Genomic DNA, 22,446 nt, shown 5'->3' with positions numbered 1-22,446 from the left:
GAGATGCACCCTGAGGTCCAGCCCAGCTGGAGCTGGGGGCTGGTCGCATGACCATTCAGAGAGTGTGGGAACAGAATGGTTCTCTGGTGTGTGTTGGGGCCATGCTCTCATGGGTCGGTGGAGAGACCCAGGCTCTGAGGGATGGAGACGGGTGCTGGGGGAGGCTGAGCCTGAGTGCGGGCTCACATCCCTCTGCCTCCTGATCCTTGTGAGCTGGGGCCTGGGCTAAGAGAGCAGAGGGCACTCTGCCTTCAGCTTCCTGTGTGACCCTGGGCCTCAGTTTCCTTAGCTGTACCCTCAGAGGTTTGAACGAGGTGAACGCTGGTCCCTTTCGGCCTTCGCATTTGGAGGTTCTCTGAGTACAGGTGTGAAATAGAAACGATCCCACTTTGCTAGCTGTGCGATCTTGGGTAATGCTCTTGGACTTGAACTTCTTCATCAGTAACATGGAGATCATAACTGTACCTAGGGGCGCCTGAGTGGCTCAGTCGGTTAGGCGTCCGACTTCGGCTCAGGTCATGATCTCACGGTTCGTGAGTTCGAGCCCCACGTCGGGCTCTGGGCTGACAGCTCGGAGCCTGGAGCCCGCTTCGGATTCTGTGTCTCCCTCTGTGTGCCCCTCCATCGCTTGCCCCCTGTCTCTCGCGTTGTCTCCAAAATAAGTAAACGTTAAAAAAAAAAAAAAACTTAATAACTGTACCTAGAGGTTAGTGTGAGGCTTGTTTAAATGAGGTGATGCACGTGAAGCTCCTGAGAAGGGTGCCTGGCCCACCGTGTGCACTCGGTCTGTATTAGCTTCTCTGCTAGTGTTCTTACCCTCTTCCTCCTCCCCCATCGTTGTCTGCCCTGCCTGCCGCAGAGGCTGCCGGGAACATCGGAGCGCTCAGAGGAACCGGCCTCAGAGACTGCTGTCCGAGGGTGTCTGCAGGGTGGAGAGGCGAAAGCAGGTCCCCGTGTGTGGTTGGAGCATAGCTGGTGCCGGGGCTGGGCCCCGAGCACTTTCTCTGGAGGTCCCCGACATCGTGGCTGGCTCTCTGGGTCAGAGCCAGGCGTGATGAGGTCCCACGGCCAAGTGGTGGGGGAGGCAGGGGTCCTGAGACCCATCCTCATCTGCAGAATGGGGACAATCCTTGGCGGTGGGGGGGTGGGGAAGGTTAGGTGGTATTTTATATTTTACATGTATATGAATGCCTAACTTGGTGAGCCCCACCCAGACGGTGACCAATAACTGTCCCTCCTCTCCCTTCTCTTACCCCACACTTTAAGAAGGAAAAGCTGGAAGTTTTATGAGCCATTGGGCCAGGGCGGGCAGGGGTGGCTCTAAGTGACGCAGGCCACCTTGGCCCCGGCTGGAGTTATCTCTGTGCTCCGGGCCTTTGTTTTCTCCTCCCGTAAAATGGGGAGAGGTTTCTCTGCAGCTTTATAGTGTACCACGTGAACACCCTTGCTCAGCGGTGGGCCAGGCGTGACAGCCGGGAGGGCGAAGGCTTAAAAGACTTGATAGTGGACCGGCCCCTGACCCCTAGCAGGTGGGTCCCCTTCCCAGTGGTGGCGGCCACTCCCTGGCCTCCCTGCTGCCCATCTTTGCTGATGCGGGTGCCTCCGCCCGAAACGCCCGTCCTGCTGAAACCTTATTCCCGTGGGCAGATCCAGGTCAGGGGAGGGGACCGTGCCCGGGACAGAGGCGTTGGCGTTTCAGAGGCCACAACTTAAAAAAAAAAACTTGACCCGCGTTCCGTCAAGCTGCGTGCTCCCTCCTGCGCCGAGCGGCAGAGAACACGGGGCGTCTGGGGCCCCTTAAGAAGCACATCACCGACGTCCTTCCACCCCCGTCAGCCAGCGCGGCTGAAGGGCAAGGCTTTTCTGCAATGTCAACGCTGGAGCCCGCAGAGCCAGGTTTTCCCACTGCGGCTGGGAGGCGTGGGCAGCAGATCTGGTCTGTCAAGCCAGCTGCTGTTGACACGCCGGGGTCTGCCCTGGGTCTTCTGGGAGCAGGCCTGCCGGCCGCCCACCCGGCCCGGCTTTGGAAATGAAAAGGCCCATGAAGTCATCTGTGCGAGGGCATCGATGTCGGGATGCAGCTTAGAAACCCCAGCGAGGTGTGGGGCCGCTCCGCGTGCTGTGGCACAGGGGAGCCCGTTAGAAATGCCACGTGTCCGCCCCGCCCCGCCCCACACCTGCCGAGTCCGAACAAGGTCCCCGGGGTGATTCCTGTGCACATCGCAGCGTGGTTCGTGCTGCTCTAGAGCGCGGGCCGGGCTCGAGTCCCATCCCTGCTTACCAGCTGGGTGGCCTCAGACGAGTTCCCTCACCTCTCTGAACGTCAGCTCTTGCATCCACAGGATGGGTGTGGGGAAGATTCTCTACACGAGCAGGTTAATAAAAATTCACACCGAAGCCAGTGTGTATGAGGCAGTGAACTCGGTGCGTGGGGCACAGACTGTGCGGGCCCATCAGTGGTTGTCGCTTCGGAGACCTGGCTTGTGTCTTTGCTCTGGGTCGACTGGGGGCAAATCTCTGGGCCTCATTTGCCCTCTCTGTGCGATGGGTCTGTTAACCCCTCTGTCACTTCCCTCATCAAAAGGTTGCTCGAAGGAAAAGTGAGAGGGGCCGGGCCTCATCTCCAGGAGCCCGTCTGAGAAGCGGATGTGTGTGGGCGAGGTGCCCCTGGGTGCCCACCTCTTCACCCCTCGCGGCCCCCTTCTCTGCTACTCCTGCCCTTGCAATAGCGAGGCCGGCTTGCAGAAGGCAGCCTGCGGCCCTTCCCTGCACCTGCTCTGCTCGGCAGCTTGGAATTGAGCCCCCTGCCCCTCTGAGAGCAGCGTGGCCAGGAGAGATGATTCAGCTCAGACCCGTGTTCTGGGCCTTGGCCTCCCTTGAGAGAAGCCCCGGGAGCCCCATGCTGCGTGGAGGGCAGCCTGTGAACTTCTCCCCACCCTGGGTTCCTGTCTCCCACGGTGGGCCCGGGGCGGGACTCCTGGCCTTGCCCCTGACATACCAGCTGACCTTGGACAAATTCCCTATGTGCTGTGGGCCTCGGGTTCCTCATGTGTACAGTGGGGGGGGGTTCGGTGAGATGGTCTGGCCTGGGGTCGGTCCTTAGCTTCTCTGCCTGCCTCTCCTTAGCTTTCTCGGTGCCCTTCATCCCTGGCAGGAGCCCCAGCCCCAGTCCCACTGCCCGCCAGGTTCTGGACCAGGCAGAGCTAGGCCTGCCTGCCAACACCAGGGGGGTTGGTAGAGACCAGAGGGAGCGAGGGAGAAGGGGAGCATGTAGGGGAGAGGAGGAATTTTCCTCTGTGTGTGCAAACAGTATCTGTGTTCTCTTGTTTCCAAAAGCCAGTGACGTAACCTACCCTTCATCCATTCTTCCCCTCTGGCCTATTTTTAGCCGGCCCCGACAGCATCCTAAAAGGCTTCCAGACTCGCCTGCTCTGAGGCCATGTAGGGAGGCGGCCATAGGGTGAGGAAAGAGACAAGCGCATTGGTGTGTCTCAGGAGGGCGGGCGGGAGGGGACCTCTTCCAGGCTTCCTCTGGGGAGGGAGAGGAGCTGGGTGGGGAGCCCAGTTGTGGCTCCCGTGGGTCCTGGGTCTACAGGGGGCCTGGCAGGGTTACAAGTACTCGGTCTGGAGCCTCCAGCCTGGGTTAGAGTCCTGGCTCCACCTGTCCTCACCCTGACCTTGGGCACCTGACTCTGTGCCTTGCTTTCTCCATCCGTAACATGGGGTGACACTACGGCTATGCTGGAGGGTTGTTAAGAGGACTGAATTATGTCATATAGAACTGTGCCTGGTACCAAGTAAGCACTCAGGCTGAGCTGGGATCGTTACAGTGATAACTATTAACATCCCATTCTGCCTCCAGTTAATGTTGGGGGGCACACTGGGAGCCCCTGGGTGCCCTCTGTTCTCTCCTGTCCAGCTTTAACTAATGTGTGCCCGAATGAGACAATACACAGAAAGCCCTGGAACAGCGCCTGGCGCATAATAAGCGCTGAATAAGTGAGAGCTATATTTATTGTTTTTGTTTTAATGTAACCAAGCAGACCTGGGTTTGAATTCCAGCCCCACCCGCCAGCTAGCTGAGCATCTCCGGGTAAGACATTTAACCTCTCTGGGCCTCAGTTTCCGTATCTGTGAGCTAGGGATGATCGCTGTGTAGGAGACTTCTCTGCTGATGAAGGTCGCTACACGACAAGAACCCAAGATCGCAACGATCAGTACAATAAAAGTTTCTTTCTGACGGGTGCAAAGAGCCCCTATCGGGTGCTGGCTGCAGCCGGGCTCCCGTGCTGTCCCGTGTGAGGCAACCATAGCAGGAACAGTGGCATTTGCACGGCACTTTACAGCGTGTGTGAAATAGAGAGTGTGGTCCCTCCGGCCTTCATCTCCCCGCGGTGCTGGTGCCAGCACGTGGCACATGTCACCACCGTCTGATATGGTTATGGGCCGTCCCCCCACCCCTAGACTGGGAGCTCCTGGAGGGCAGGCCGGGATGGGTTCACTGCTGCCCCTTCCTTGTCTGGCCCGGGGACAGGCCCAGGGTGGGTGCTGGCATTGTGTCTGAGGGCTGGACTGGCACGGGGAGCCCACCCTCTGACCACCTGTCCTTCTCGACTCTTGCAGGTGGGAGGAAGAGCTTGCCAAGCGCATGAACCTCCAGACCATGGTGGACACGCTGCAGGAGGTGAGAGCCCTCGGAGGTCCCGACCGGGAGAGGCTCGCGGGAACCGTGTGGCCAAGGGGCACTGTCGCGGTGGCACAAAGCCCGAGGCCATTCCTGGCTCAGCCCCTGCTCTGTGCTGCTTCCTGTTGCCTCAGTCTCTCCTCAGTGGAGCCACAAGGCCTCTCCTTGTCCCCTGCTTCAGACCTAGGAAGGGACTGGCATAGTGTTGCAGAAAAGCTCCGGGACAGGAGTTGGGAAGCCTGGGTCTAAGTCCCGGCGCTGACCCCTGCTTGCTGGGTGACGTTGGTCCAGTAACTCTTTCCCACCTCCTCCCCACCTGAGCTCAGGATTGGATGGTTTCTCTCTCTCTCTTTTTTTAAATGCTTATTTATTTATTTTAGGGGGGGGGGGAGAGGGAGGGAGCGCACACACACACAAGTGGGGGAGGGGCAGAGAGAGATGGAGAGAGAGAATCCCAAGCAGGCTCCGTGCTGTCAGCGCAGAGCCTGACGCGGGGCTCGATCTCACGAACCGTGAGATCGTGACCTGAGCCGAAATCAGGAGTCGGACGCTTAACCGACTGAGCCATGCAGGCGTCCCAGGACTGGATGGTCTCTTGAACTGCCCAGCCCCCAGCTTAAGGGAACTGACTTGGGGCGGAATGCCTCGGAGAGGGCGGGTGGCCGTGTCACCAGGTGAGAACGTTCCCTTTCGGTTCTGGCTCTGTGTCTGTGGCTCTGCTTCTCACCCACCTGCTGGGTACCCTGGGCAGCAAACTCCACCTTCTTGGCCTTTGAATAGCGACCCCAGGAGAAGGCAAGGAAAAGTTCTTTCCAACATTAAAAAGGAATTGCTTTCTGATATTTAAAGCACTGATCTTATAAGAGATAGAATAAAATAATGTCAATATGTAGAAGGAAAAGGATGAATGGCTGCCCCCTCCCTTTCTTTTATAACAGAAATCTTTTTATTTACAAACGTAACGTGTTCATGGTCACATATTTGGAGAATTCAGAGAAGTACAGGGAGAAAATAAAACCCACCTCCAGTTCTACCCCTGCATAGTTGACAAATTGCCATGTGGCCTTCTGGTCTTTTCTGTGCAAACACAGGGACTCTAGACGTATATGTTTGATTAGGTTAACACACATGAAGTTGCCATTTTTGAGATGGGAGATGGTTAACCATTGGGAATCTCACATGGACCGACCTCATATTTTAACCTATTGGGATCTCTTGTTATATTAACCTGCTCTTCTCTTAATATCTGCCGGGGACTTTTTCCATACGATGACTATTTCTTTGAGAAGTGTTTTAAGCCGAGTGGTGCCCTGAAGTGAACTGGGCTCAGGAAAGGCGGGCTGGGGTGAGGTCGTCGGCACCCTTTTCCTGGCATGCAGGTGCCAGGCCTGGTGGAACGTCAGGCGTCCAGGGCTGTAGACCCAGGTGCCCAGCCCTTCCTAGCCCTCAGGATGCCTGGCCCCCTAAGCCCGTCCCCATCTCTGTCCTCCACAGGCAGCACAGGAGGCTGAAGCCATCCAGGAGGAGATGAACGAGAAAATTGAGCGGCTCAAGGCCGAGCTGGTGGTGTTTAAGGGGCTCATGAGTGACGTAAGTGCCACCGGCCGCCACCCCAGGCGTCATGACAACCCCCCTTCCCCCCCCCCACCCATCATGCAAAATGCTTCATTCACTCCGAGGCTCCAGAGCTCGGCTTCTAGTTAGAGTCCTGGCTGGCTGCGTTTGCCCCGTGAGGATGTCGGATGCATCGGAGACCAGCCCCCACCCCTCACTTCTGCTTCCCTTGGTCTGAGTAGAGATGCATTAATCTGCTGCTTAACCCATCCCGCCCTCCCCTGGGCTCCTCTGATGGTCTGTTTGCGTTTGCTCCGACTCGTCCCAGCTCGCCACGTTGAGGGCAGGTGGTGGCCGTGGGCCTCGCTGTCTGGGCACGGGGAGGGCCCAGTGGCAGGTCGCAGGAGGCCCCGGGTCTGGCCCGTGCCAGCCTGAGAGGCTCCCCAGGCCAGCGGCCTGCAGCAGGGTTGCTTTGTAAAGTTGGGGAAGGCCAGTGTGTGCATCCTTTTGGCGACTGGAACCTTTCTGAGCGACCACGGGTGCAGGGAGCTGTTGGCAACAAAGGCCTCCTTCCTGCTGGGGACCCGGGTTTCCCGCCACCTTCAAGCAGCGGGCCGTACGTAGGGAGGGCCGCCAGAAAGGAGAAGGAGCCCCGATCGCGGGTGACTCAGCCTGGTGTGGCTTCTAGTCCTGAGGGGTGTGGAGCTGGGTGTGGCTGGAAGAAGCCTCTGGGGGCTGCAGGTGAAGGCCACCTGGCTTTCCCTCACTGGGGTCCTGGGGGATCCCCCCCCCCCCCCCCCGTCTTAGGTGATGCCTCGCTGTCAGCCGTGGGGAGGGGGGTCCTGGGGAGAGAGCGCCACTTGGCAGGACCCTCTGTGGGGGACAGGCGGGGCACGTGGGGTGGGAAAGAAGGGAAGTCTTTCAACAGCGGGGGCTGTCTTTCTTTTTCCTTCGCTCTAACAAATAAACACCGTGTCTCTTGAGGGGATGCCTTCCAGCAGCCCTTAGGGAGGCCGCCAAACAGGGTCTCACATTGTCTACTCAGCGCCAAAGCCTTTAGCTCCTACGACCCCCCCTTCCCCTCCCCTAACCTGAGCAGCGCCGGCCCCACCCCCGACGCCCAGGAGAAGCTCCCCGGCCCCCTCGGACTCTGGACCCCGGGCCTCACGCCCCTCCGCCCCCTCAGGAGCCTGGGAGCGACTCCCCCGCCCCCCTGTGCCTGCTCCAGCCCTCGCTCACGTAACCCCCCTGCTGTCCTCCCTGCAGCCCATGACAGACCTGGACACAAAGATCCAAGAAAAGGCCATGAAGGTGGACATGGACATCTGCCGTCGAATCGATATCACGGCCAAGCTGTGCGATGTCGCACAGCAGCGGAACTCGGAAGACGTGTCCAAGATCTTCCAGGTGAATAGGGCCGCCCTGCTCACCAGCTGCCACTCCCCACTCCCAGAGGGCCTGGCCTCCACCCTGCATGGCCCTATTCCCCCCGAGCCCTGCCCACTCTCCTTCACCCCAGAGGTAGCGTTTACCCACCCCTCTGGCCTCCCCAGGACGAGGTAGAATCAGGCACTTGTAGGCCCCTCAGGCTGTGTCGTCAAGGCGGAGTGCTTCATCCTGCGGCTGAAGAGGCCACTTGGCCCGGAGGGGGGCAGGGTGACGCGACGGGCTCAGGGAGGGAAAGGAAGTGCCGGGACTGGATCTCAGGTCTCCTCACCCCTCAGTGCTCGGCCCACGGGGCGCCATCGCCGAGGTCGAGGGCCCTGGCCAGGCTGTGGGAGCCCTGGCAGTTGAGTCTAAGATTTCCCAAGAGGGGCTTTTGGTCTCTATTTTCCGCTTTCACTGAAGAGCCTCTGTCAGTACCCTGGGGGCTTGTCCAGCTGCCCAGAGGGCACGCGTCATTCTCCAAAGGCTGCTTCTTGAATATTGGGTTGTGGTTTGGCTTTGTGCTTGAGCCCAGGGCAATACGGTGTGTCGTCGCTTTAAGTGCGTGACTTCGGACGTAGCGGGAGAAATCGGGGCTCGTCCACCTCCGCGCCTTCTTGCTGCCGCCTCTGCTGGGGAGCAGGGGTGGCCATTCCAGGCTTTGTTTGGTTTGCTCGTGTCTTGTCTGCTTGGAGTGGAGGAAGCTTGGTGAACCTCGGGCTGCCTGCCCGTTACCTTTGCGTGCGAGCAGGAGGGCTCTGAGCGTGGGGCCTCTGGGCCCCTGTGAGGGGTTTCTCCATCTCTGGCTGGCTCTGACACATCCCGGGTGACTCTGTGCCCCGGGCTGGCCCATCCCTCTCCCCCAGATCGTGGGGCTACTGCTCTGGTGAAGGGCTGAGCCGGGCCGGCCCACCCCCAGGGGAGGGAAGGGTCAGGCCGTCTGTCCTCTGTCCTGCATGTCTCTGCCTCACGCTCCCTGCTAGCTCTGCCTGCTTCTTAGAGGAGTTCAGCTCTGCACCCTTCCTGGCAGTGGCTACCCCAGCCACGCTCCATCCATCCCGTGGGATGCCGGCTCCCTTCCCAGCCCATCCCAGCAGAGCCTCCCACTTACCTCGATCTCTTCCTTTCCGGGTCAGGTGGTCCCCAAAAAGAAAGAGCGTAAGGTGGCCTCCGACGATGACATCTCCGAGCAGGACGGGGAGGTGAACCGGTTCTCAGATGACGAGGTCGGCTCCATGAACATCACGGACGAGATGAAACGCATGTTTAACCAGCTGTGAGTATCTCCACTGCCCCAGCCCTCCCCGGGGGGGGGGGGAGCTCCTCTCCAGTTTCCCCAGATTGCTGGGACAGGGGTGGCAAACCGGTGACCTGGGCTGAAAGCAGCCTGCAGATGTGTTTTGTGTGGCCGGCACGGTGTTCTGAAAGAATTTAGATTTATTTTCAATCTTTACAGTTTGGGGAGTTTCACATTCTCAGAAGAGGCCAAGTGGTTGGTGGTGGTCCTGTCAGATCAAGCCTTCCGCTCCCACCATTGTCCTTGCAGGGCAGCGGGGGGGAGGGGAGGGGAGCCAAGCCGATCCACACACCAGGGCCCCCCAGGCTGGCCGGGGTGGGGGGCTCCCGACGTCCACTGAGCATCCTGTGTCTGTAAGGTGCTTCCCAAGTGTGACTTCGGGGACTCCAGACAGTCGACCAGGGGGGTTGGATTCCCGGTTCCCCTTTTGTACACGAGGAAACTGACACTCACGGGAGGGAAGCCGCTTGGCCAAGACTACCCCACGGGTAACGTGGCGGAGCTGAGCTCCAGAGTCAGGCATGTCACCTGTGAGATGCCACGGGCCAGTGGCAGAGTCCGGGGCTGGCTGTGGTCAGTGGTGGGCTGGAGCCAGCTCGTACCAGCTCATGAAAGCGATCGCACACATGTCTGCCCACTCCGTGTTCAGTGACGGCACAGGGAAGTCGCTTCAAATCTGCCCTGGTGGGAAACTGGCGAATACTTGCCATCAGGGCTGCTCTCCCCTCCCCTGTGGAAAGCTGGTTTCCTAGAACCCCACCGGCCGTCTAGGGCAGGGACACACTGTGTATGGCCTTGGCCCGCCCAGTGCCATATTCTTAGTCCAAATCCATCTTTAACTCTGACTCATGTAGTGCCCTAAAGTGGGGAGGGGGAGGGGAGAGGAGGGTGCAGCTGTGGGCATTAGGTGACTCACCTATGGGCCTGGAGTCAAAGGGCTGGGCTGGGACAGGGTCTCTGGGGCCCACGTTTCCTCCTGCCCCACGGGCCTGCTCTTGGCTGCTGTTTCTCTGGAGGCCTTCGCAGTGGGGCACCCGAGCCCTGAGAGCTCTGCTTTTCCCCAGGGCTCTGGGTTTCCAACAGCAGGGCTACGTTTGAGCTCTTGGCTCTCCTGAGCCATCGCAAAAACCGCACAGAACCCCTCCAGAGGGGGCACGTGTCTTTCGCAGTTGCCTGTGACATTGTACTCAGCTCAGAAGCCAGGGCACAGCCATCTCCTGATGGCTTCCTGCAAAGCTCCGGGGCTGGCTTAGCATTACAGAGTCCGAGGGTCACTCAGCCCAGCCCTTAACGTACAGATGGGGAAACCGAGGATAAGAGAGGGGCCTGCCAGGAGCTGGAACAGAGCGCGGTCCCCGACTCTCGGTCGAGTGCTTTGTCCCCAACTGGCTGTCTTTGTGCTCAGAGAGATGTCTCCCTCTGCCCTCCTTGCAACATCATCCCTGCCCTGGTCCCTTTGTGGCCGAGCCAGGTGACTCTCAGGGAGACGGGAGTCAGAACCGAGCAGGGATGAGTTTGCCTGCCACTTCCTTGTACTTGTCATTCTCTTGACACAGAACTGAGGTGGGCTGTGTTTTGGGGGTTTGCTGTTTGAGGGTGACAGTCTCCTGGACTCTTGATATCATCTTCTGACGTCCCCTCCAAACGTCATACTCTCATCTTTTGGTGACAAGAGAGGCTTTGGAAGAGAACTCTTGGTTGGATCCGGTTGTTCTGAATGTTAGGCTGGGCATTGTCCGCCCCCCAGGCCCAGGCTGGGTTCATTCGCATGGATTCAGGGGCTTTGTCCCCGTTTTCAGAAAGTCACCAGGGGATAGTTAGGCCGCCCAGGAATGGGGTGAGCTGAAAGGGACAGTCCCAAGAGCTGGGTCTGGGGGCTCCACCGGAAGCAGTACTGTGTATACAAAGGAGGTTCCAATGCAAAAACGGGTGCCTGGTGTTGACAGGTCTGAACTAGGTTCAGTATCTAATTAGATTTATCAGTTGTACAGTTGCCTAGATTAAAAAAAAAAAAATCCTCTGATCCCTCTCCACCCTTGCAGTCCTGGCCGAGGCCATGCTGACCCCACCCTCGGCAGGGCCCCGGCCCCTCCCACTGACATGTCCGTGTCCCCTCGCTATGGACTGGGCAGAGACCCAAGCCAGAGGCTGCCCCCCGGCCGGTTCCACTGATGTCTTTGAATAATGCGCCCGTGTCAGGGCTGTTTTGTTTTGATCAAAATCTGTTGCTTGGGCTTCAGACCAAGGAGAAGGGGAGGAATTTGCTACTTTCCCTGCACCGGGGCCAGCTCCTTGGCTCCGCCTTCTCGATCATCTGACCCTCCTCTCTTGCCCATCTTCCCATCCTTTCTGGCTCCCCATTACTCAGCCAGGGTTTCCTTTAGATTCCAGACGCTAGAAAGGAAGTGAAGTCAGCAGTCGAGTATGTGTTGCGGTGCCGGTGGACCCCAGGGGCTCGTTTGGAGCTAGTCCAGGCCAGCACTGCCTTCCGACACAGCCCTGGTCCCGGCTCTGGTCCCTGGTCCCAGGTCCCTGGACCCACGGAGCCACCTACAGGATCCAGCAGGAACTGCATTTTGGTGGGGAACCTGGCTCCAGGGGGGGCTCTAGGTAGTTTTTAACCGGAAGTTCTTCTGGGGCCCAGCCTGGTGGCCCCCAGCCTGATCCTTTGGGAAAATAGGGAGCAGTGTCCCGGAGAATCCAGGGAGGAGTTGAAGGAGAGCCCCGGGACTCACGGTTCTCTTCTGTGGCTGATTCGACGGATCAAATGATTTAACCCCCACAGACCTCAGCCTTCCCATCTGATTTTTGAGGTCCCCTCCAGCAGGGGGAGCCCGGGCATCTCCAGAAACCCCTCAGTCCCAGGCCAGCCTGTATGGTCTGTTACTACTTCTAGTCCCGGTGCATAGGGAGGCTCTGAAATTACTTGGGCTTTGAATGCAAACCCGATTTCCAGTGTGTGTTGGTCCAGAGGTCTACCTAATCCCTGCAGCCTTCAGTGTCCTCATCTGTAAAATGGGAGTAATAATTATGCTTGCTTCATAGGAACGTCATGAGGATGGAATGAAATGCAGTTTAATAGAGGCGTAGCGGCCCGTTCCGTGCCCGGCACCTATGGGTGCTCGGTGTGTTTTCCTGGGGAGGAAAACGCTGTGGGAAACATCTGGTTTTTAACCCCAGTGTCTGTTACAAGCAAGCAGTGTGACTTTGGACAAGTGTGGTTTTCTTTCTGAGCTGCAGTTTCCTCATCTGTAAATTGGGAACAATAGCAACCTTTTCCTAGTTGTGCAGAAGAGGATATAAATCGCTAGAAAGGAAGTCAAGTCAGCAGTGGAGTATGTGTTGCGATATACTCTTGCAAAGTAGGGTCTCAAGAAATGAGCTGGTACCTGAGTGAAAATAGTCACAAGGGATGCCTGCGTGGCTCAGTCGGTTAAGTGTCTGACTTAGGCTCAGGTCATGATCTCGCTGTTCATGGGTTCGAGCTGTGTGTCAGGCTCTGTGCTGACAGCTCAGAGCCTGGAGCCTGTTTCAGATTCTGTGTCTCCCTCTTTCTCTGCCCTTTGCCTGCTCTCTCTCTCTCTCTCTCTCTCTCTCTCTCTCTCAAAAATAAACATTAAAGGGGCACCTGGGTGGCTCACTCAGTTAAGCGTCTGACTTCGGCTCAGGTCACGATCTCACGGTTCGTGAGTTCGAGCCCCGCGTCGGGCTCTGTGCTGACGGCTGGGAGCCTGGAGCCTGCTTCGGATTCTGTGTCTCCCTCTCTTTCTGCCCCTTCCCCACTTGTGCTCTGTCTCTCTCTGTCTCTCAAAAATAATAAGTGTAAAAAAATAAAAATAAAAAAATAAACATTAAAATTAAAAAATATATATGTATATACATTTTAAGTCGTGTAAGTAATATGTAAGTACTTTCTGCATTTTAAAAGAGTTGAACCCCCACGGTAAGGTGCGTGTCCCCTTTGGCCAGTGCCCCTCTCTGTTTGGGGGGGGCCACCTTGCAGGAGCATACCCATTGGGGCAGCACCCCTGTCTCTCCCAGACCCCGGCCTCTGGAGCTGGCCTCTGCTCAGCCCTGCCCTCCGGTGTCCTCCTACAGGCGTGAGACCTTTGACTTTGACGACGACTGTGACAGCCTGACGTGGGAAGAGAACGAGGACACGCTGCTGCTCTGGGAGGACTTCACCAACTGCAACCCGACCATCGACCTGCAGGGCGAGGTGAGCCCGGGGCCTGGCCTCGCACAGGCCTCCCAGCTATCCCCTGCCCCTGCTGTGCCCCGGCAGCCCGTGCCACCCGTCTCACTTGGCCCCCTTTGCTCTGTGTCCCCAGCAAGAGGAGAATTTGGGCAACTTGATCCATGAGACAGAATCCTTCTTCAAGACAAGAGACAAGGAGTACCAGGAAACGATCGGCCAGATCGAGGTGAGATCTCGGGCTCTGGGACCCCCTAGAGACGCCCCCGTGAAGCGAGGTGTCCGTCACAGTGGAGACCCCGTGACGAGTGTGCCTGTGGACCAGGGGTCGGGAGTTGGAGGCCTGCGGTTTCCTGTCTGCCCCTGGGTGGGTCCTACCCCACCTTAAGGCCTCTGTTTTCCAATGTGTAAAATACATAAAATGGGGGTGGTCATCCCTGCCTGTCCCGGAGAACTTTTTTTCCCCTAAGTTCTTCAACTGAGATCGTGATCCCAAATAAGTAGGGATGACGTCTGAGTGGCATTGAGTGATGCCAGGCACCGAGTAAGCCCTTACGAGGACAACCTCCCTGGTACCCACATACCCTCTCTGTGCCGAGAGGTAGTGAGGTGCCTCCACCCCGCGTAGTGGGTACCGTGCACCCCGTTTTGGGGGGAGGAGATCCTCCCCCCGTGCAGTGCATCCTGTGCACCCCGTTTTACAGAGGAGGAAGTGAGGTGGACAAAAGCCCATGTGGCTTGCCCAGGGCATCCAGCCAAGAAGCAGCCTTCAAGCCTCCTGTCTCCGCTCTAGAGCCTGCACACCTGGCCACGTCTTTCACTGAGGGTGAATGCTGGCGAAAGAGCAGGCCGGCTCCTTCCCTGGGGGATATAGCATTTGGTAGAGGAGAAGGGTCAGAAACGTAACAGGGACCTGAGAACTTTCCTAATCAAGTCCGGGGAGAGGAGCGCAGGGATGCTGGGCTGGGCAGAGTCAGTGGAACCAGGAAGGCTGCCCTCCCCCCCCCCCCATGGTTGCTAAGCAACCGTTCCCCTTTCACTGGAAGCCGTTCTGGAGGCCACGGACCACCACACAGAGAATGGAGGGAGGCCCAGAGGGGGTGGGGGCCGGGGTGGGTGACTTGGCCTCACCTTTATCCCCGCATCGGGTCCCGGCAGCTGGAGCTGGCCACAGCCAAGAGTGACATGAACCGGCACTTGCACGAGTACATGGAGATGTGCAGCATGAAACGTGGCCTGGACGTGCAGATGGAGACCTGCCGCCGGCTCATCAAAGGCTCCGCTGACAGGTACCCAGCCCGGTCCTCCCTGGGGATTCAGTGACTGCGTCCTTTGGGGGTGGTGGTGAGCATTTGTGGGGCTGCAGTTTACAGCCTGGCCCATTTCGTCTGTTCAGCCCTTCTGTCCATCCTCCTGTCTGTCCTTACATCCATCCATCCCTCCATCCATCCGTCCATCCCTCCCTCCATTCATCCCTCCCTCCATCCATCCTTCCATCCGTCCATCTATCCATCTTTCCATCCGTCCATCCCTCCCTCCCTCCCTCCCTCCCTCCATCCATCCCTCCATCCATCTCTCCATCCGTCCATCCGTCCATCCCTCCCTCCTCCCTCCATCCATCCATTCATCTCTCCATCCATCCATCTCTCCATCCATCCATCCCTCCATCCATCCATCCATCCATCCATCCATCCATCCATCCCTCCATCCATCCCTCCCTCCCTTCCTCCATCCATCCATCCATCCATTCATCCATCCATCCCTCCATCCATCCCTCCCTCCCTTCCTCCATCCATCCATCCATCCATCCCTCCATCCATCCCTCCCTCCCTCCATCCATCCATCCCTCCATCCATCCCTCCCTCCCTCCCCCCATCCATCCATCTCTCCCTCCATCCATCCATCCCTCCATCCATCCCTCCCTCCCTTCCTCCATCCATCCATCCATCCATCCATCCAATGAGTATTAGCCGCTTGCTGTGTGCTGGATGACTTATGTAGTCTGATCTCACGTAACTCCCGTGACAGCCCTGTCCCCACTGATTCCACAGCTACTTGTCACGTCAAAGGCCTGCTCTGTGCCAGGCTGCGGAGACAGTGATGAACAGAACAGCCACAGCCCCTGCCTCTAGGGGCTCATGCCCCACTTTCTGCCGAATTGCCAGTGGGTGGAGGAGGTAGGGAGGGCACTCCTCCACCACTGCCGATGGGGCTCATACTTGTCCTTTTCCATCTTCCATCCAAGGGCCACCTGGGTCTGGCCCCAGGAGACTGATGTGCATCAGGCCCCTTGTATCTGCCAGGGAACACCAAAACAAAGAGCCCCTGCCTTCGAGGAACACGCAGCCTTTTGGGGGAGACATATGCTAATAATAAAATGAGATAATACGTGTAAAATGCTTGGCACGAAGCACACATATGTTAATTGTAATTGTTTCTCTTATTATGACTGTATTCCCGCGGGCCATGGTTCAGGCTGTAAGAGGGAGAGACAGCTCAGTGGGAAGCTGCGTGGGGGGCCCTGGGCTTAGCATGCCACACCTTTAGCTCACTGTTTCCCCCCCAGAGCCCCCTGTCATTATCTCCGTTGTTCAGATGGAGGAGCGTAGGCTTAGGCTTGTTAAATAGCTTGCCCGAGGCCCCCTGGCTCTTCAGCGATAGGGCCAGAATTCGAACCCAGTACCATTGGCCACTTTCCTGTATGGCCTCCCTCTGAGTTAATTGGGGTTTACTGAGCACCTACCACGTGCCCAGCCCTGCATTAGGTGGTTGGAGAATAGGAACCAAGCTCGACCCATAGTTCCTGCTGCCAGGGAGCTCTCAGCACCCAGCAATTAGAGGCATTGGGGGCGGGGGGTGGTTCCCAAGAGGTCTTGAGGGCCACAGTCAACTCGTGAGCCTAGAAGATTCTAGAGAAAGCAGAGCAAGGCCAGGGGTCTCAGGGCAGGACACCCCTCTGGGGTTAGATTATACACAAGTGCCAGCTCAGTCTTTTCTGCTCGTTGGATCCCTTCAGGGGTCCGCAGATTGCCCTCTGAATGACCCCATTCTCTTGTGCCTTCCAGGAATTCACCGTCCCCCAGCTCCGTGGCCAGCAGCGACTCAGGAAGTACAGACGAGATCCAGGATGAGTTTGAGCGGGAGGCGGATGTGGAGCCCATGGTCAGCTGATGACTGAGGCCCCCCTGTGCCTGGTGGTCTCGGTGACGGGGCCTCTGCCCCCGCTCCCCGTGGGGCCGGGAAGGCTCCTCAGAGTGGGGCTCCAGTCCTCACCACACCGACTCCCTCTGCCCTCCCGTCTCCGGAGGCCCCGAGGGACCGCTGCTTCCTTCCTTCCTTCCAGCCCACCACCAACCAGTGCCCCTTCTCCATCCACCCACCCAAGGAATGGTGCTGTCGATTTCTATTGTTCTCCACATCACAAATGCAGACTTCTGTCCGGACGATGCAGAGTTAACTGTGCCTTTTCCCCTAAGCTGAGCCACTTTGAGCTCCAAAGAATTATTCCTAGCAGGTGTTTTTATACAAAACTCTAAGGTGAGGGCGGGGCCCCTGGCATGGTATAATATGGATTTCTACCCTCCCACCTGCTCCTCTGATTGGCCGTGAGCTATGCCCTTCCCTCCTCTGCCTGGCCAGTGCAGACCTGAGTTGGCCTTGGGGTGGTCCACCTCCTCCCCTCCCCACCCCCCCCAGGAAGGAGCTGTTTGCCTTTGCAACCTTTCTAGGCCTGGGTGGGGGCCTCTCAAGTGCTTTAACTTGAAAAGATGGAAGGAGGGAGGGGAGACAAAATTTTCTTTTTTTTTTTTTTGGATCGAGTGGCAAAGTGGAGGGACAAGGCACTGTGGGGGGTGGGGGGGAGTGGAGTCTCACTGTGTTTAAACTACTATGCAAAAAACAAACAAACAAACAAAAAAAGCAGCTTGCCTTATATCATTGTGGAAGGTAGGCTCCCGCCCTGACTCCTGGTTTTCCCCCGGAGCTCGGAGGGAGGCTGAAGCTAGGGCGAGCTCTCTCGCAACCTCCTCGGGTGAGCACTGACTTGGGACGGGGGTTCTATCACGGTTGGTAGTGAGGCCTGGGTCCTGCAAGGCCCTTGGCCCACCTGACTGCTTGCTCTCTTGGGACCTCTGTGGGGTGGGAGGGGTCTTCTATTGCCCTGGTCATTGGCAAGTAAACACATTTTGTTTTCTTGATGTTTTTCTCTCCCTTCCCAGCCAATGATAAGGGGCTATAGGTCTGTAATTTCTCTGTGAGAAAGTCTGAAGGGGGCTAGGTCTGGTATCTACCCCCTCCATAGTGGAGCTGGGTTCCTACCTCCTGCCGCCATCTTGGTTCTCCACTGCCCCCAGTTGTCCACTTCTTGGCCACTGGCTGACACTGGAAAGGGAAGGGGAGGGAGGCATCGAGGGCTGCTGGCAGATCAGAGGTGGTGGCAGGAGCGGAGCTCATCTCTGGATGAGAGCCATCCTTGTTCTGCTCATGGACACCCGCAAGCCTATTTCTATTCTTCACTTGATTGACCGACTGGCGGGGAGTTAATCTGAGCCAGTGTCTCCCCAAGACTTGAGTGGGCTGTGTCAAAAGGCACCACGTTGAGGCCACGCTGCCAAATCTCAGCTTGGAACCAGGCGAGCAGGTTTCGCTTTTTAAGAAAAATTTCTTTTTGGACCCACTCCTGTGGGTGGGATCGCCGATTTTTTTTTTTTTTTTTTAATTGGCCCAGGAGCTCCCCCTGGAGGTCAAAGAAGCAAAATGTGCCCCAGGACCAGAACTTCTCGCCTACTGCTCCTGTGTGGAGGCAGAGGAGGGGCTCTGGCTTTAAAACGGATTGCAGCCCCCTGTCTTTCTTCCTCAGGGTACCAGCGACCTGTTAGGGCCTTCTCTCTCTTCCGTTTCCCCCACCAGTTTTGCAGTCTTAAAACCATTGTACATAATATTCATATAATATATATATATATATATATATGGAGAGAGAGTGTATGTTAGTGACTGTATGTAATTTTTATTTATCAGAACTTGGTGGCCTTCATCGTGAGTTCTTTCCGTTGTTGTTGTTGTCGCTGAGGGAGGCTGCTAGTGGTCTGGCTGAGAGGCTTCCATCCCCAGCCGAACGGTCCCTGGGTAGGTACGTGGAGGGATTGATGGTTTCAGAGGAGAGACAGCCCCTTTCCCTCCTCCTCACTGACCCTTGTTCTAAAGGTTACAGGGTTCAAACATACCTGATTATTATGGTCCTTAGTGTTATTGTTGTTTTAGTTTCAGTTTCATTTTAACCAAAGGTTATCAGAGCCAGTTGGCCTTGGACCTCAGCTGCTGAAAAGATTTTCCGTTTCCGGGAGGACCCCTCGGGCCTCCTCTGTCCGGGGCTGGGGGGAGGCCTGGGAGGACGTGGTTCGGGAGGCAGAGTGGAAGCCAGCCCCGGGTTGTTCCTCAAGGTGGCGGGAGGGTGACAGACCTAGCTTTAGTGTTAAGACGTAAGGCAACAGTGTAAGCATTTGGGGGTAACTAAGGTGACCGGGGCAATCGGTGTCCGGTGGTGTTATTTATGCTTCCCATTTTGTGTACATAGGACGTTCGTCTCTGGGACTAGCGTGCTCTAAGTTTGTCCAGGGAGTATGGAAATGGCAGGAGCCAGAGATAGATGCTGGCCAGAAAGTTCCTTCTTGCTGATTTTCCATAGCTGCTCTCCTCTGGGGAGCAAGGATTTGGGGCAGGACGATGGGGGTGGGGGACAGCAAGCGGGTGGCCGACCCGCCTCCTTGGCAGGGGGCCTGGGTCTTGGTCTGGCTACCTTTCTCCCCACCAAGTTCTGGGTTTTTTTGTTTTGTTTTTTTGAGTTCGTTGCCAGTGGGCCCTGCTTGTCCCCTCGCCACGAGCCCACAGCTTGCCAAGAAAGACCCCAACGCTCGCTGGGGCAGCACTAGGTCCGGTCGGGACGAACTGGTCCGTCCTTTGTAAAGCTGTAAATAGTCAAATTTCTATTTCTAAGCCCAGTGTCATATTGACATTGGTATTTTAGGGTTGTTCTCAGATGGGTTCTCCTGTGCTGCCCTCTCTCACTCTCCTATTTTTGGGGGTTTTATAAAAAGAGAGGATCGGGGAGGAGCAGGGAGAGTAGCTTTCCTTTGGGCTCCCTGGTTGTGGAATCTACACGCGCGCACGCACTCACGCACGCACACACACACACTCCTCTGAGACTCCAAACAGGGGATAAAAAAAAAAGATCATTGGCAAGTAAACACACTTTGTTTTCTTGTAGCAATATATCTTGAGGTCTCTGAAGGCCCAGTCTGTCACAGACTTGGCTCTGACCTACAGAGAAGCAAACCACTTTGGCTTGGAATGGGGGAGAGGGTGCGGGGTAAGGGGTAATAGAAGGTGTCACTTAAGCTAAATGTAATCTATTTATAAAGCAAGAGATTCTCATCTATTTTTATGAAAGGAAAGGGTTTTTAAATCTAGGGTAGGCAGTTATGGCAGCCCCGTGTTCTTCTGTGAACAAGATGCATGTTGCTGCTGCTGAATATAACCAGTGCCCCTCGCCCCATCTCCCCGGCCTCACCGCCTACTCACCTGCACCCATGAGCGGCTTCAGCAGAGCCTACGTCCCGCTTCACCCCATTTCCCTGTTCCTTAACCCCTCCCCCAGCTCCTCGGTCCTTGGAAGTGTTTGGGGGGGGGGCACTTGTGGGAGTGGGTGGGCAGTGGGGAATTCAGAATTGAGGTGGGGGGGGGGAGGCGGAAGGGGGCACCAGGTAGGGGCCCAGCTCTGCCTCGGAGGGTGGGCTCTGAGTAGTTACACTCCGATCTGCCAAGACCCATTTCCAAGTCAGCTGTGTTTGGGAGAGGCTGAGAACCAGCAGGCTGTGGGCAGCCATGGGACTGTTGGTTCAGGGAGCATTTGGCTTCCTTGGGGCCTGGGCCCTACTGGGTCCCAGGTCGTCAGGCAGCTGGAGCAGGGATGGAAATGCCAGGGGATGCCTCCCTCCCAGCCCCAGCTGTGCGGACTCCGGGCCGAGGCCTGGGCTGTGGTCCTTGATGTGCTCCTCTGGGGCCTGGGAGAGGACTAGGGTGCCGCGTGCTGGGTCCTGCTCAGACCTGGGTTCACCACCCGGAGACACCGAGCTCTGGTTCTAGAAGGGCACGCTCCTAGAGTGTGGAGTCTGGGGGCAGCCGGGTGGGTAGGGGGGGAGGGCAAACTCTCTCTGAAAGGCAATTTTCCACGCGTGGAGGATTTCTAGGCTCAAGGTGGGCCGTGTGTTGGTCTTGGGCAAATCCCCCACCGTTCCTGCCGCCAGGCCCTCAAAGAAATGAGGCGAAGGCACCATCCCCACCCCTAGCAAGACCCCTTTGGTGGACATTTTAGCATCTACCTGATTTTTAGCCCCATCCAGGGAGACTTTGTGTCCCACAGCCCCATCCCACCCCACTGTTGCTGTCTGTCTGCCAGTTGGGTCTAGTGTCAAGGGGAAGGGGGCGGGGGGAGGTTTATACTCATTGAAAGACTACTGATCCTACCAGAAACCAACCTGTTTACTGTACTGTTGTAAATATCATGCCCTTTATATCCTGTATATTGGCTTCTTTTAAATAAAGTGAAATGTCTTAGAATTGATGGCGTTTTTTTTGGGGGGGGGGGGATAAAGTAGTGATGGGGGAGGGGCAAGAGGACTGAGGGCCACGTAAACACCAAACCAAGTAACTGGCCAATTTGTGACAAAATAGGGAAATTTCACATCACCTGCCATAGCTTCATCTCCCAGTAAAATCTTTGGAAGTCAATAAAGCAGGAAGGGGAAGAGCGAGCCACAGGTATCACAGGCTGAGTAACCGGCATAGACTGCCTTGCAGTTGAGGTCCTTCCTGTTAATCATAAAGCCCGCCGTTTCTTGAACCAACCTTTTACTGAGCCCATGAGAGGCCACCTTCTGGGACTCTGAATTTGACACTGTCCAGTGTTCTAGTGTCTTCTTGTTAATGGCCAAATCTGGGGAGACATTGCCCCCCCCCCACACACACACTAGAGTTTTCTGTATGGATTAAGAGAGACAGGAATGCCTGGGTGGCTCAGTCAGTTAAGCGTCTGACTCGAGCCCTGCTCAGGTCATGACCTTGTGGTTTGTGACTTCAATTCCTGCCTTGAGCTCTGTGCTGACAGTACAGAACCTGCTTAGGATTCTCTCTCTGCCCTCCCCCACTCGTGGTCTTTCTCTCAAAATAAATCAATAAACTTAAAATTTTTTTAATAGAGCCACCAATTCCGATCTGTTTCTACCATCTTTAAGACTTGCGCTTAATGTAGCTTCCTTTTCTCGCTTCCTGCTCTTTAAATTCCCCCGAAGTGTCTTAAAGGGTGTGACCTGGAGAAAGAGGAGTAGCATGAAATAATGGGAACATTCTAGGGTGGGTATTATTGCCCCTCTAATATAGACCTGGAAACTGAGACCCAGGGAAGTGATGTATTTTGCTAACGTCCTAAGTTGGAACCACAATCACGCATCGGGACTGACTCCTAAGCAGGTTCTCGGTTCACGCTGGAGGAAATATACACAGGCAAACTGGAAGAGTGTTGAGGAATAGAACGAATCCCTAGGACCCCGCTATCGGAAAGGTTTCAGAATCCTAATTGTAAATAAAGCGTTCAAGCAAACAACTTCAAGAGGAAACCAAAAGTTTGACTGGGGTGGGGTGAGCTGGCAGGGGTGGAATGGAGGTCAGGGACAACTCGTTCCGAGGTCAGAAGCTTTGAGGGAAAAGCTAAGCATGGACTGGCGGGGTTTTCTCTCTTCTTGATCGTAATCTGCCAGCAAGCAGGCGGATTTATCTCAGCGTCAGGCTCACGCAAGCTTTAGGGCCGGCACGACGCTGGGAGGTGGAGGCGGCTGGGCGCCCAGCAGGAGGAGGCTGGAGGCAGGGTTTGCAGGCTCATCCCAGGGGCTGCAGTCTCCGCGTGGAGGCAAGGGGCTGGCCGCGGTGTGGACCCGCGGGGTCAAAGAACCTGATGCCATCTGACCAAGGGCAGCCCAAGCAGTCAGGCCGGGACGCTCGAGACACCTGACGCACCAAACCGCAGTCCTTCCGCTGCTCCGCGCACGTGTCCTGCTCCGGCTCTCTCATTGGCTCTTCAGCCCCCTGGCCAAGACGGCTGCAACAAGACCGTCCATCGGATTGGCCCATAAGCTTCGGTGTGTCATTCTGATTGGCCAATGAGGCTCACGCCCCTTCTCCCTCGGCCCCCTGGAGGGCTGTTGAGTCATACCATAAAAAGGAGGGGAAAACGTGTATATG

At 56.7% G+C, this 22,446-nt stretch overlaps 1 protein-coding gene and 1 long non-coding RNA gene across 2 annotated transcripts in view; one reads left to right on the top strand and one right to left on the bottom strand.

Moving 5' to 3' along the window:
* IFFO2 (intermediate filament family orphan 2) overlaps positions 1-18,160 on the top strand; it is a 47,374-nt gene extending 29,214 nt beyond the window's left edge. The window contains exons 2-9 of the mRNA XM_042951781.1: positions 4,624-4,684; positions 6,179-6,274; positions 7,505-7,645; positions 8,800-8,939; positions 13,059-13,179; positions 13,292-13,384; positions 14,314-14,444; positions 16,221-18,160. Of these exons, the coding sequence (XP_042807715.1) occupies positions 4,624-4,684; positions 6,179-6,274; positions 7,505-7,645; positions 8,800-8,939; positions 13,059-13,179; positions 13,292-13,384; positions 14,314-14,444; positions 16,221-16,326 (889 nt within the window). The 3' untranslated portion in view covers positions 16,327-18,160. The remainder of the gene's footprint in view (positions 1-4,623; positions 4,685-6,178; positions 6,275-7,504; positions 7,646-8,799; positions 8,940-13,058; positions 13,180-13,291; positions 13,385-14,313; positions 14,445-16,220) is intronic.
* LOC122227359 lies at positions 18,145-21,221 on the bottom strand. Its single transcript, XR_006205987.1, has 2 exons — positions 20,900-21,221; positions 18,145-18,536 (listed from the first exon to the last, which is right to left on the bottom strand). It is a non-coding gene; the product is annotated as an uncharacterized LOC122227359 (long non-coding RNA).
* Between the last annotated feature and the right edge of the window lie 1,225 nt (positions 21,222-22,446).

Source organism: Panthera leo, chromosome C1 (genome assembly GCF_018350215.1).
Source record: "Panthera leo isolate Ple1 chromosome C1, P.leo_Ple1_pat1.1, whole genome shotgun sequence".
NCBI lineage: Eukaryota > Metazoa > Chordata > Mammalia > Carnivora > Felidae > Panthera > Panthera leo.
Note: the sequence above shows the minus strand (reverse complement) of the source record. Positions and strands in the feature narration are given on the sequence as shown.